Raw genomic sequence first — 15060 nt, 5'->3', positions numbered from 1 at the left:
GACTCTCGATAGTGTTATCTTGTGAAATGACAGTTTTGCCTTTCTTTCTGGATTTTGGTTGATTTCTTCTTCTTTCTTCCGCATGACTCCAAAGTAGTTATAAAACTCAAACACGCGTAAAATACATAATTTACAAGAAAAATACATAGTGTTACCCAACCTATCTCCTTCACCAATACCGTATGCACATATTGATTAAGAATTTTTCGTGGTTGTAGTAATGAGGTTCAAACTCTCGGACTTATGAAGATTAAATTTAAATATTTAATAAAATTATATACAAAATTATTAACAATGGGTGCAAGAGGTAACAAAGACACTAGATTCCACTATTATGCAAAATTGAATGATAGATATTTCATAACTCTATTCAATTCTTAAGTCCTTTTTTATCTTTAATTCACTATCAATCATACAGATTCTCAAACATTATTTACAAACCTTAAGCATAGATTATCAAGAGATTAAACCAAGCATAACCTATCAAACTGAATAACAAATAATTAAGACAATCATTCAAACAATTTAAAACTCTGCAAAAGCAGCGATTAGGTGAATTATATAATTAAATGAAATAGTTACCTATTTATGTTGCATGAATAGCTTCCTCCATTGCCTTGGTTACGAGGGAATTAGCTCATCATAGTATAAATGATCTCAAAATAATTTATTATGGCTCAAAAATGGTTTACAAATGATGAGAAGAAGAGAAAATGGTGTAAACTGTAATCTGCGACGCACAAAAAGCGTCACAGAATGAACGATAAATGACAAGTGCTGCTGCTGTTTAGACAGTGCTGCGACCCACGGCTTGCGTCTTAGACACTGTTCATAAACGACTGTCCTTGCGAGTCCGTTCTTCGTGTTCTTGGTGTTCTTCATCATCAGCAGCAGCAGCAACAGAGTTTCATCAACTCTTGATTTCTGCTTCTCTGGCCCTCCTATCGACTCCCCAAACTCTCGACAACCCTTCTAGGACTCATGTATCTCCTATTTATACATTCCAGGCGCATCAAATCTCGCCATTAATTCCTCAAAATTTTCACAGTAAAGGAAAATTATTCTTGGGAATAATTTCTTATTTTCTTTCTCTGCATGCGTTAATTGTCTTGATAATTTCCAAAATATGTTGATATGCGACCTAGGAGAATATCTGCACTTAACTTCCACAAGCCATGCAACATCTTTACGTAATTTTCTTTCCAAGTTTAACCGATATCTCTTCTTTCCTGCTTTAATCGAGAATCGATTATCTGGCAAAATTTGATCGATCCCAACCACCACAATATCTTCTTATATCCATATCGCATATACCCATTAAGTTTCAGCGATTTAATCTCCTTATAACACCTTCAAAAATCGATTGGAAAATCTACCAGTGTATAAAGAAAATTTCCCGCCAAAATTTATTTTTGAATTTGAGAAGAAGGGTGCCCCTTAACCAGAGCTGGGGTGCGAATAGCAATTGGGGTAGAAATAGTAATTTTTCTGGGTTCCTCAAGCACATTTCTGGGACGTTTCCGGTGCATTTCTGGGGTGCCTTTAATAATTTTCTCCGGGGTGTAAAACACCACTTTTTGAGCCCATTTCGCCGCAAGGGCTTATTTCTCTAAAAACATCTACAAAAACACAAAATAACACAATAAGTACTTAATCGAGTCTAACAATACAGAATATTGAGAACAAAATAGACACATAAATGCGTCTATCACACATATGCACACACTTGGTTTCTGGCACATGGATTTATACACTAATGTGCGAACACACTATATATGCTTATGTCCATAGTTGGTTACGTAATCTCAACTCTACATTTCAATCATTGAAACATTCTTCTATAATGTTATAACAATCGTTATTCACGACTATCGTCATCAAAGCTATTTTCAAGATTGAAACGTCATCATGACTTTCGTCACGGGTTAAGATGAAAAGTGGTTAAAGCGAAAGCTTACCAACACATATTTCGAGAAAAAGATAGGCGAGTAAACTCGGCTCGAAATAGCAAATGTGTATGAATGAAAAGTATCATACTTATACGACTTTGTCTCAAGAGTAGGAGATAGAGTAGATAGACTTTTGAGTGATAGATAAGTTCAAGTCTCCACATACCTTTTAGTCGGATAAAGTTCCACTGGTTCCTTGAGTAGTTCTTCGTCTTCGTAAGATGATCGCCATGGAGTCTGGAGCTCAACTACACTAAACTGTCCTAAACCGAGACTTAGCTATAAGTAGTCTAGAAATCAAGACATATAGTTTTGACAACTAAATTTGAAAAACATGCTTGAGATAGCAACGCATGCGAGTTCGACCGAGCAATGCTCTAACAGATCCTTCATATTGAGGAACGGTTGAGTCTGCCATAAGTTACATGTCAACTCTTTTTTTCTGATTGATCCATAACCTCATTAAAATCTCACAGCAGTATTCAAGGTGTGTTGGTGACGGTGTTGGGAAATCGCGCCAGAAGTCCTTTCTCACATATGGGTATGATGAATTATAGATTTCAGTGTAAAACCATAGGTGTCCAGAGACATGTTATTAAGTTTATCCGGTCAACTGATAAACTACTAGACAAATTAAGTTGTTGTATCTAGTTTAGTCTTATTGTAACTAGTTTAGTCTTCCTACCTTGTAGCTAGTTAGGTTTAATCTTCTTATTCTTTTGTTTTATCCTATTCTTTTACTCCCTTTGTTATTTTATCCCTATCTTTGTAAACTTATGTAAACATTTGTTTAATAAAAATACGAATCAATGAAACTTAACTCTATATAGTTGTGAGAGAAAACAAGATTCAATCTCAAAATTTCTTTATGGTATCAGGGCTAGATTAGATTTTTTTCTCCATAACTATCGAAGGCGAGCAACCCCTTCAATGACATATCCCAGTATTAATACTTATAACAAGGATTCAGGTATTCCTACAACCAGTCCTTATTATGTTCATCCTTCTGATAATCCTACTACTGTGATTTTCACTCCTTTGCTCACTAGTGACAACTATCATGCCTGGGTAAGGGACATGACTAAAGCCCTAATTAAGTGCCAAAGCTAAGCTATATCTATGGTAAAGTCAAGAAACCAACAGATGAATCAAATATCCCTGATTGGACACGATGTGATGATTTGGTTGGCAGTTGGATATCAACTCTGTTGATCCAAAAATCCAACCAAGTATCATGTATTTTTCCTTCAGTTCGTGATATGTGGTTGGATATCAAAGTGTGTTTTTCTCATACCAATGCTCATAAGTTGTATGTTTTGAAACAATCCATTTTTTCACTTAAACAAGACAACTCAAGTTTCATAATGTATTTCACTCGTCTCAAATCTATGTGGGATCAATTGGATTCATTCTGACCACCTGAACCATGTACCTGTGGAGCACGCAAGAGTTTTATGGATAATCACAATCAAGACAGGTCCACGAAGTTTCTTCAGGGACTGCACGATTGATTTGCTTCATTGCGAGCCATATCTTATTGATGAAACATATGCTCTCTGCTGCCAAGTTTTATAATCTTGTTAGTCAAGAGAAAAACAGCCAAGATATCAACTCTTCATCTGTTACTTCAGTTGAATCAACAACATTGAATGTATTTCGTAGTAATCCCAAAAATTCGAGATCATTTACACACAATAGGCGTAATAGGAATTGTATACTGGGATTGTTTTTCCATATCAGGCGTAAACCTTTCCTTACAATTTTTGGGACAACACGATGGTTTTGGAATTATAATGATTGCGTGTGGTTATTCATGAGATTCTCATCAACTAAGGTCTGGGAGAGGAATAGTATGATTGGATTGTGGTGCGATACTTAACCTGATGATGGATCGATTGTTATTAAACACGACAAGTATTAACCATTTTAGTTTACGGATATCCACAACCTAGATTGAAAGCTAACCCGAATGTGATTTTCGGCTGCATGCGTAGTAATTCAAGCATGCTGGTTATCATTTATCTTTTATATATGATACGATGGAAACCTCCTTTTCCAGAAAAAAGGTCGTACTTTGGGCAGGCATATTGGCCAATTGCTGACCATCGGATTCATGTACAACTCGCCACACTTTAGGTTAGTGACCAGAAGTGGTGATGGTTTTTGTTGAGGCCCAAAAGCCAGTGCAAAATGTGTTTGGACTTTTTAGAGAAATATTTTTATTTCCTTGTTTATTTTGGTGGAGCCAGCCGGAAAAGTAGAGAGAAATAAAACAGGGCTGAATTAAACCCATTTTTCACGATTACGCAGAAAATACGATCGATCTTTCCTTATGAAACTTGCACTAGTAGTAGAATAATTTGGCGGAGTCTGACTCCGAATTGAGAATCCTCTTTTTCTTTTTCTATCCCTCTCTTTTTCTTTCTAATGGCGATCTCTCAGGTTCGTCGTCTGGTCATATCTCGTGCACCTTCGATTATCCGTTCTCGTTCTCTTACTACTTGCAGATCCCTCTCACGGTATTACCCTCTCTCCCGTTGAATTCTCTTAAACATGATAAAGTAGATATTATTTGAATTGGTGAACTTCAAATGATACAAACAAGTTAATAATAGCAGATTGCGATGAACAACATATTTCAGCTGAACGCTTTTCACCCTAATATGAACAATAATGGTTAAGTTTTTATTGATTAAATGTTTCGTAAGGGGTATTATTGGTGGTAATTGAAGGAATAGCTGTAATGAATGCATCCCCAATTCGTTTGTTCTTGTTTAATTCACCATTGAGGGTGCTATACATTATACTTTTCATTTCTGTTTAGATTGAGTTTAATGAAGATTTTAGTAATAGCAAGGGAAATTTACTTTGCTTGTTTAATTTACATTAGCCTGTTTTTGCATTTTATGAATTTTGAAGTTTAACCACTTTGTGTAATATAGTATTTGATTAGTTTCTTAAATTTTCTTGACTTTTTGTGCAGCTTGGTCACTGAGAAGGATGTTTTAGTAGAGGGCATTGGTAATGGCACTTCATTGAGGTTAGTGATATTTGAAAATCTCTATGTTGTATGGTCTCCAGATGGATAGTCTGTTAAGACATCAAGAACCTGATGAATGTCACAGTCTTATATATAAGAAATTTGAGGATACTGTGTACTTTCAGAGTTGTATTCACTGTTTCTTTTGTAGATGCAAAACAGAGTTGTATTCACTGTTTCTTTTGTAGATGCAAAACACTAACTAGTAGTTATCATCTAAGCTCAGTGCTCTCTGATTATTATCGCACATGGCTCAGTAACTTTCTTTTTATGCTTGTGCACTTTGTCTGACACGTTGTTGGCACATCTGTACTTTTAGGCCTGTTTCGTCCTTACCAAGGCCGAGTGGTATTTGTCGGAGTTCTTCGATGCTCAAGGTTAGTGATTTCATTCTCCATAATAGTTCCTCTTGTCTTAGTTTTGGATTCATCTAAATTTAGCTATTTGTGACAGCTGCAGCACGGAACTCGATCTTTTTCTTCCGGTATAAAATTTCCCATGAAACTTCTGTTAAAATTCTGCTTTACATAGTTTTGGTGTATTATTTCTTCAGAATTCACTGAACTCTTTCTACTTCTGAGGGAGTGGCTGTCTCATATGGCAAAACAGATTTATTTCTAATAGTTAGGTTTCCTATTATTGCAGAGGCTCCTTTACACGCGGTTGTAGCAATGCCGGCATTATCCCCTACAATGGTAAAGAAAGCTGGCAATGAATTGATTCTATCATCTTATTTCAGCTCTTAATTACATAAAACTTTCTTCAGAAGTTGAGGCCGTGTTTACATTCCTATGCAGAACCAAGGGAACATTGCAAAATGGAGGAAGAAAGAAGGGGATAAGGTCTTGAAACCTTTTCATTTTAATAAATCCCCCAATTGTGTTACAGTTCCTTTTGGCAATATTAGACCATGAAATCAATTCATTTTCTTCCATGATTTGTTATCTGATTAATGTTTTCTTTCTCTTCATCTGTATTCACATGGTCTAACAGATAGAAGTGGGTGATGTAATTTGTGAGATAGAGACAGACAAAGCCACCCTCGAGTTTGAAAGTCAAGAAGAGGGGTAAGCCTAACTCGTTCAGTTTGGTGCCGGTGCATTATGATATGAGGAAGATTGACCTTAAATTTTATAATGTGGACCCCCTGTGGTTTTGCTTGTACACAATAAAAGTTGTTAATCTTGATACACACTCTGACCTATTAAGGCTCCTAGTTCTTGATTTGAATATGAGAAACCATGCAATTGTAGTGACTTTCTTATACTGCATATCACAGTATTGGAGCTTCAATTATAGGAAGTTTGTAAACACTGTATAACTGTATGCTAGTATCTTTTCTGCACAATTTTAACTCGATGTTTATACTCTTGAGCTGTATTTAAGTTGGTGTTGCCGTTTTTTCTGGTTAAACATATTATACAGGTTTCTAGCTAAGATACTTGTCCCTGAAGGTTCAAAGGATGTTCCTGTGGGACAGCCTATTTACATAACAGTAAGTTCTGCTAATTTTCATACAAGTAAAGTTCCTGTGTCCTTCTCTTGCATTATTGCCTGGGAATTGTTGCAGTTTATTGGTGGGTTTGTCCTCTACTAGTTCTTTTAAGTTATGTCTATAACTAGGATCGTATTTAGTGGAATCGTTCAAGTATCTGACATCTATAATGTTGATGTCTGCAAGGTTGAGGATGCAGATGACATTAAAAATGTTCCAAGTGATATATCTGGGAATTCAGAGGAGAAAGAACCCAAAGAAGAAGCTTCAGCTACTAAAGATGTTGGAACTCAAATTTCAACTGCAGGTATAATAATTTTCATCTTTATCCATATTTATTTAATTTTTGTATAATAATAGTAGTCGGCTAAAGTTAGTCTGCGCTCCATTTGTTGCCATGAGCAGCAGAAAATGGATTTACAAGTAATTCCTTACCATGTAACACAGAGACCCCGGCTCTTTCCCTCTAGCTCTATCATTTTACAACCCTATTACCCTTGTATTGTTGTTTGATATCTGCTTACTTATTGCTCTGTCTTCAGAGCTATTTTTTTCAGTTTTCACCACTTCTTATAGAGGCTTAGAAATGTCTATTAATGCTCCTCACTTTTCTGTTCTTCAGATCTTCCTCCCCATGCTGTTCTTGACATGCCAGCATTATCCCCTACCATGGTAAGTGAATCGATTTTGTATCACTTTCAGCGTACTTGTGGAAATGCTACCTTCAATTTATGTGTATGTTTGCGATGCAGAACCAAGGTAACATTGTGAAATGGAGGAAGAAAGAAGGGGATAAGGTCAGCTGTATAAATCTTGATATCTCGTGTAGCTTTACTGGATTATCAAAGAACAACTGTAGTTGCTTACCAGACCAGCAAGTCTTTCTCAATTAATCGGGCTGATGATCATTTATTATATTTACCAGATAGAAGTGGGTGACATTTTGTGCGAGATAGAGACAGACAAAGCTACCCTCGAGTTTGAAAGTCTTGAGGAGGGGTAAGTTTGATGATGTTTTCTTTTGAATATTGGAACACATAGAGATGGTACATATAGTTAGTGGACTGTGTATCCTTGACGTGCGCTTTTTCCTACACAGCTCGCTTAAGGAATAGAACACCTTTTATTCAAGAAACTTTTCGCATGAATGTACCTTTCTATCGTAATATATCCTCTTGTTTTCTGTTGGACAAACCATTCTTCACAGTGTGATTTGTAGTCTTAGGACTCCATACCGACTATCACTTTTACTGGAAATCTGAATACACTTTGACATTTGAGTATTCAAGCTATTGCTCTATTTCCGTTTTTTGGCTCTCATTCTGTGATGGACTTCCTCTGTAGGTTCCTGGCTAAGATATTAGTGCCAGAAGGTTCAAAGGATGTGCTTGTGGGACAACCTATTGCAATTACAGTAAGTAGTTTGATTTTCTTAATTGAAGGTGTTAAAATGCGTTAAATGAGTCTGTTTTTATTGGTTGTTCCATCTGTGTTGGAGCACCACCTTCTATCAATGGTTCAAACATGTTCCATATATTAACTACTGCTTATTTGCAAGGTTGAGGATCCAGATGACATTAAAAAAATTCCATCCACTTTATCCGGGGCATCAACTCCTGAGGTCAAAGAGGAAAAGTCAGCACGTCAAGCTGTTGATAAAGAAGGAAAGCTCCAGAAAACAGGTTTTACCAGGATTAGTCCATCAGCAAAGTTGCTCATTACAGAATTTGGCCTCGATGCATCTTCGCTGCATGCATCAGGCCCTCTTGGTACCCTTCTGAAAGGGGATGTTTTAGCTGCAATAAAGTCTGGAAAGGGATCATCAGGACCTTCTCATGTATCAAAAGATAAAACATCTCAATCAACTCAGTCCCTGCCACAAACTCCCGGAGTATCATCTTCCGGGTCAAGGTCTTCAGATAGTTATGAAGATTTTCCCAATAGTCAAATCCGCAAGGCAGGTTTTATCTGAACCATTTTTGAGTTTCCCCATAGTTTTCTGTTAATGTATCATGGAAGCTGTCTAACTCGTATGCAATTTTTTTTATATGTGCTCTTATGTCCATGTTGTTTTACAGGTGATAGCAAAACGGCTGTTGGAATCTAAAATGACTACACCGCATTTATATTTATCCTCGGGTATGACCTCTTAATCTAATAGATTTATTCATGTATGTTATCACTGAATCCTTTCTATGATCTAAGATACCTGATGGTTGTTATCAGATGTTATACTGGATCCCTTGCTCGCTTTTAGAAAGGATCTTAAAGGTAATCTACAAGCAGTTCTCTTTTGTGAACTTGGTTAGGATCTCAAGTAAATCCATGAAGGGCTAATATCTTCATCTGTCTTTGCAGAGAAGCACGACATTAAAGTTTCAGTTAATGATATCGTCATCAAAGCTGTTGCGCTTGCTCTGAGAAATGTGCCCGAAGCTAATGGTATAACATTCTCCCACAACTCGATACAGTTGTCCACCTACTTTTCAAAACTATATTAGAGAGCTTACTTTTTACTATCGCCGACCACAGAAGCTCAAATACACAGAATGCACTTTTTAGCTTTTGACCTACTATGTATTTCCTATTTTCAACTTATAAGCAGTTCCCTGCCATAGTGTATAGTTCTTGTTCGTAGGCATGGGAAAGACACTATCTTTTTTCCTCTCTCTGCTCCCGGTTGTCTTCTGACTTCTTATAAATTTCTTGCATGATATTACCTGGTCCTTGTTTGTTACAAAGAGAGTTCATATCATTCTAGACTAGAATTTTTCCATATTGCTCAACCTCAGGCTGACATTATCATGTTCCTACAAGGGCAGCTTACTGGAGTGCCGAGAAAGAAGAAGTTATTCTATGTGATTCTGTAGACATTTCAATTGCTGTGGCTACAGAGAAGGTAATATACACTCAGCTTCTCATTTGGGAAATGTAAAAAATTGTAAACTAATGACTTAAAGGAACAGGGGTTGATGACTCCAATTGTGAGAAATGCAGATCAAAAGTCTATTTCAGCAATCTCCACCGAGGTAACTTTAGAAACATCCAATATATAGGATTATACTACTTTACAGTTCCTCGCTTTGTTTCAACTTGTAAGAATAGTTTGAGTTCGTAATGTGACTTGTTATCTAGAGTTCTAACTTTACCTTTGTGCAATATATTTTGGTCTTTCTACTGCTTATCACTTTGTTATCTTGTCAGTGAAGTTATTTAGATTCTTAATAGTTAATTGTTTTCCATCGTCATCCCAATTAATCTTTCTGTTTTCAAACTTCAGGTCAAAGAATTAGCAGAGAAGGCGCGTGCAGGGAAACTTACGCCTAATGAATTTCAAGGAGGAACATTCAGGTTACCTACCATTTCGGTCCAACTTATGCATTAACTACTGCGGATACCATATGGGAAAATATTGAGCTTGTTTGTAAACTTTGTGCAGCATTTCAAATTTGGGAATGTTCCCGGTGGATAGATTTTGTGCCATTATAAACCCTCCACAGGTATCCACTTTATCTATGACTTTTGATATCTCCACTGAAAATCAAATTTCTTTCCCTAGTCATAGCAGTCCAAGTAAAAAATAGAGCTCCTATTCAGAAGCTATCTTTCCCATGAATCTGCATATTCATATTGATCCTAGCAAAGTCATTCCTGCTTATCTAACACAATCTAGTGATGCAAGCTTGGTGCTTCTTGGTTCATTCATGTCCTTCATAAAGGAGAAACAATCATTTAATTAGTTTGTTGGACTGTTTAGTAGCTCTTATTCCAGATTCTTCTACTAACTTTCGTATGTTGATATGGTGGACCTTGGACTCCACTGGTTTCACAATTCCAAGTATAACATGAAAATAAACCAGTATCGAAACATTCTCATTGTTTTTCCTCACAGGCTTGCATCATGGCTGTTGGCAGAGGTAACAAAGTTGTTGAACCTTCAATTGATAGTGATGGTAAGATATGTTCTTGTATTTCTTTACATAATTATTCGATAACTGTGGAGATTTACTTTAACAATGTGTTTTCTCTTTCTAGGCATTGAAAAACCAGCAGTTGTCACAAGAATGAATGTAACACTATCAGCAGATCATCGTGTTTTTGACGGAAAAGTTGGCAGTATGTATAATTGAAAACTCCATCTTCTTGTTTTATCTTTTTGGGAAGCGTTTGTTTTGGATATTACACACCCTTCATGGAATTGAACATATTTGAGATGAACACTAAAATCAGTCACTGCCCCTTAGAATGACAATGGATATGCAGGTCATGAGGATATAAAATACGCTTGTAGAACATTGAGTTAGGTCTCTAAGTTTGCTTTCTATAACATTGGCATCACAGAGGTCTCTAAGTTTGCTTTCTATAACATTGGCATCACAGAGGACCGCTGATTCATTTATTGTGAAGAATTTGAAAATTGAAATACCAGTCAAATTTGCAATGGACCATCAACATGATTTCTGCTTATTTGTTTGCAGGTTCATTCCTTTCGGCTTTGAACTCAAACTTCAGCGACATTCGAAGATTTCTCTTGTAATAAGACATCAGATAAAATCCCATGAGGTCACGATAAGAAACTTCCAGGGAGAGTTCTACACGTTACGGGGGTTATCTCTTCAAGCTCAGACACTTGCAGAAGTTCTTTCAATTCTAGAAAGATTCGTTCCTGAACACTTGAGAATTTGTATTGGTGCTTGTAATCTCTGTCCAACAGCATTATGTTATAAGGTTTTATCATTTACTGCATAAGCAGATGTCTGAAGTTCCTGAGCTTCTCAGGTCTTAAAACAAGGTGTTTATTTTTTTTGACAAGAAATTGAGAGTTGCTGTTTCACGAGGTATACTGTAATAAGCAATAAAAATAAATTTATTACTCTTCTCATTTTGTAACAAAGCTAGTGCAATAAAATCAATTTTTTCATATGGATCTTGTTACATTTAGTAAATAACGCACTGAAACTTTGTAGAGACTCGAGTCATCACTCTTTAACAGCTAGAGGTTCATACCATTGAGGTCCAAATCCAGCAGCTTCCCTTGCTTTTGCATTGAAAGGAGGCTTAAGTGGTCCCCTGAAATGAGACCTAACAATTTCATGAAACCTCTGAATCACCATTTTGGTGTCACCTTCTTCTGTTTCTTGCTCTGCTTCCTGGATATCAGTTTCTCTATCCTCCACAGCTCCAGAACTTAAGCCAGTACTGAGCACCTGATCTTTACTTCTCAGGCAAAGATACTTGAACCATTTTACTCCAGCAGCACAGTGAGTTATCTCTTCCGGGTAGACAACAGTTTCTAACAAGTCTGCCGTCTGATTATCACCTCCATTGCGGAACCGGGAGATGGTTGTAGGAAGCACATCAAGTCCCCTAGCCTGAGTTGGGAAGTGATATTTCAGTCAGAAATTATTTTGTATTCGGTCTTTTTGCTTTTGAAAAACGCTGGTACTAGTGATTTTGAGTCGTAATTTGTTTTTGAAAACTCAACTTTGTATACTGAATCAAGCAGGCTTAAGCAGGATATAAGCACCTTAAGAGGGACAAGCAAGTAAGTCAAACAAACCTCATGAACGCAATGCTCGATTGCCAAACGAGCCAAAAGATCTTTGGAAGTAGAAGTGGCAGAGTCCCAAAGCCCGTCATGAGCTGGTAAGGCTCCATAGAACGAACCCAGTTCTTCTAGACGTGCTGCAAGGAGTGTGAAGTGACGACCTTCGTCCTGAGCCACCTTAACGACATCTGTGAAGAATTCTCTCGGCATTGATTCTTGCTTACCAAAACGAGCTATAATGTCCTACACGTCAAACAGAAATCAAAGTTTACTTCCAATCTGATCAAATAAACATTAGCAACAGTAACAATCTGAATCATACCCAAGACAAATCAATTGCTCAGCTTTCAATGTGGACAAGACTGTGAACTATAGCTTGTCTACTCTGTAGATTCCCAGCTTTGCCGAGTTTTGGCATGAGACTTGGCGACACCAACTTCACCTGCACAGCAGTTTAATCAACTCGCTGAGGCATTTCATCAAACACTTAACTGACCTGAAAACTGAATTGCAAATTTTCTGAATATGCTTACGTTGGCGAGTCTCGCTGGTCGATCTGGGACATCTAAATCAAGAGATTGATTATAGGGTTCCAGAATGGAACCTTGGAGCCATTGAGTAGCCACAGCATCTCCTAGTTTCGCTTTCTCCACTGGATCAGATGTGTTTAATACTCTTAGGGCAGCTTCAACAAGTGTTTCCATCAGTCCACTGAAACTTCTCTCGTCGCTCTGACCTAGCTGAGAACTCGTTCTTAAATTTTTCTCTCTCCCCCTCATGATTCTAACTCAACTTCATTAGTAGTTCAGGTCATGGGCCTAGGCCGCCTACGAACTCAAGGGGTGAGCAACTGATGGGTGGGTGCGGATTTGGCATCACTCGCACGCCGCACCCAATCCATTAAAATGATGGATTTTAAAAGTGCATCCGCATCCAATCCACTGTCCGACGGGTTTAATATACACGGGTGAGCGGATGAATCGAGTATTATAGATATAACTCCACACATGCTCGGTAGTGGGAGTGCATGATAGAAATAATCCTAAATCAAAAGTAAATAATTTACTGTAATTCATTGATCAACACAAATCGTACATATGAACAATTGCATATCATGACCAATCACCAGTATGCGTCCTAGTCAGCAAGTTTGCGAATTATACTCATATAATTCGTGAATCCGTCTGTATCGACCGAACCCGTATGTATCGGCCGTATAACTGGAATCCCGACTTAAATTCGCGAATTTGTAGCTTAAAACGAATTATATGCTTATTTACAAATTACGAATCATACGGTCGGTGATATACTTTGCCACATCATCACTAATTATCATTATTTATCATATTTTTTACTTTTTCGAATTTTATATACACCAATCTGATTCTAATACCACCAACGTACATGTTATTTGATGATTGTAATGCACATATCATATGTATAGTTCATCAAATTATGGTATCTAAGGAGAGATTGAATTAAAAATAATTTTTAACAGATTAATATATGTCGAATTCATATCTCTAAAACGAATTATACACGTACTATACCGTTCCGCATTACCGCCGAATTCAGAACCGTTGACCGAATTTGACTTCTGCGGATCCGTAAAATAATCGTACATATCCCGTTCTGAACGTTTTACGTACCCCAAATTGCTAACTTGGGTATGCGTTAGTATTTTTTCAGCATTTCTCATCTCATGCTACAAATAATAACTCATTGGTCCCATAACAATAACATTTTTTCATATCTACATTTTAAATCAAGCTTGGTATAGGGGCGACAAGAAATGGTAGAGGGGCGACAACCTAATAAGACAAAAAAGGTCACACTACAAGTAAAATCAAGTGCCCCTTATCTAAAAAAAATCTGGAAATGACTAATTAGCCCTTATTGTTAATAAACAAGATTAGTAATGATAATCAAGATTAGTGTTGATATAACTCTAAAATCATATTTTTAGAGTTATAAAACAAAAGTTTAGAGGGGAAGAAAAAGAAAACTTATGTGATATTTGTGAAACCCTAGATTTTGATTCACTCAACCAAAATGAGTGATTCCAGTGACAAATTTGAGGTGGGTGAATCTCTATATGATAGAGAAAATAAGTACTACATACCTCTTGATGGAGATCCTGATATGGAGTATTTTTTAGATGGTAGAGATGTTTTAACCCAAAGTGAAGGTCAATCTCAACCAATTGAAGAAATTAGCCAACAAAGTGAAGAACCAAACACTGAAATGACCAGGTATACTTCTAAATTAGTTCCCATTAGCTTTTTGTTGATCAAAATTATCTAAAGCACATAAAAAGATCAAATTTTTAAAATTTTCAGAAGAACATACGGTTGGAAATAAGCTAGTTACCAACCGTAACTAGCAGTTACGGTTAGAAAATTATATAATTCCAACCGTAACTGGTTCAATTTGGGGAAAAACCCAATCGTAATACCAGTTACGGTTGGTAAAAAAAATTTCGATACGAACCGTACCTTAGTTACGGTTGGATATTTCAGGCATTAGTTACCAACCATAACCCATCACGTGCATGGATGTATTTACTGCACTAATTACGGTTGGTAGGTAAGAATTAGTTACAAACCGTAACACCTGTTACGGTTTGTTATGTATTTTCGCGACCAACCGTAAATGACTCTGTATGTTTTTTATTTTCTTTTGATGTAGTTACGGTTGGTTAGAATACGAAAGTTACAAACCGTACCAAACTTACGGTTCTTAAGTGTTTGTAATAACCAACCGTACTAAAGTTACGGTTCATATATCTTATGTCGTTACCAACCGTACTTGTTTAGACTAATGTGGATACTTTTTTGTCTAGATCGGGGATGTACCTCCCATAATGGATGACCAACCTTTAGCAAATGAGCTTCTCACCAAAGATTCTAGCTCTCACTATTTAACCGAGGAGACATTGGAGGAGAAAGACGATGTAAAGAAGTGGGCTAGAGAACGAGAAAAATTGATTATGTGTATCATAGTTTGTAATGGTACCACTAGTGATAGT

General features: G+C 36.8%; 1 protein-coding gene and 1 pseudogene across 3 annotated transcripts; one reads left to right on the top strand and one right to left on the bottom strand.

Annotated features, from left to right (window-relative positions):
• The first annotated feature begins 4188 nt into the window (after positions 1 to 4188).
• On the top strand, positions 4189 to 11405 carry LOC113309804 (dihydrolipoyllysine-residue acetyltransferase component 1 of pyruvate dehydrogenase complex, mitochondrial-like). Of its 3 annotated transcripts, none has more exons than XM_026558317.1 (24): positions 4189 to 4468; positions 4933 to 4989; positions 5309 to 5366; positions 5449 to 5473; positions 5635 to 5684; positions 5787 to 5831; positions 5983 to 6056; positions 6415 to 6484; positions 6671 to 6791; positions 7107 to 7156; positions 7237 to 7281; positions 7410 to 7483; positions 7829 to 7898; positions 8043 to 8441; positions 8563 to 8623; positions 8711 to 8755; positions 8843 to 8926; positions 9307 to 9383; positions 9451 to 9513; positions 9765 to 9835; positions 9924 to 9984; positions 10377 to 10437; positions 10520 to 10600; positions 10963 to 11405. In XM_026558317.1, the coding sequence occupies exons 1-24, from the start codon at positions 4377 to 4379 to the stop codon at positions 11019 to 11021; spliced, it is 1893 nt and encodes a 630-aa protein (XP_026414102.1). In that variant the 5' UTR covers positions 4189 to 4376; the 3' UTR covers positions 11022 to 11405. The 3 variants fall into 3 exon arrangements, with proteins under 3 accessions (XP_026414102.1, XP_026414101.1, XP_026414103.1); XM_026558316.1 differs by having other exon boundaries at positions 5443 to 5473; XM_026558318.1 differs by lacking the exons at positions 5983 to 6056; positions 6415 to 6484; positions 6671 to 6791; positions 7107 to 7156; positions 7237 to 7281 and having other exon boundaries at positions 4190 to 4468; positions 5443 to 5473.
• A 27-nt stretch (positions 11406 to 11432) lies between these two features.
• LOC113309805 lies at positions 11433 to 12838 on the bottom strand (annotated as a pseudogene).
• Between the last annotated feature and the right edge of the window lie 2222 nt (positions 12839 to 15060).

The sequence above is a fragment of the Papaver somniferum genome, chromosome 9, assembly GCF_003573695.1.
Source record: "Papaver somniferum cultivar HN1 chromosome 9, ASM357369v1, whole genome shotgun sequence".
NCBI lineage: Eukaryota > Viridiplantae > Streptophyta > Magnoliopsida > Ranunculales > Papaveraceae > Papaver > Papaver somniferum.
Note: the sequence above shows the minus strand (reverse complement) of the source record. Positions and strands in the feature narration are given on the sequence as shown.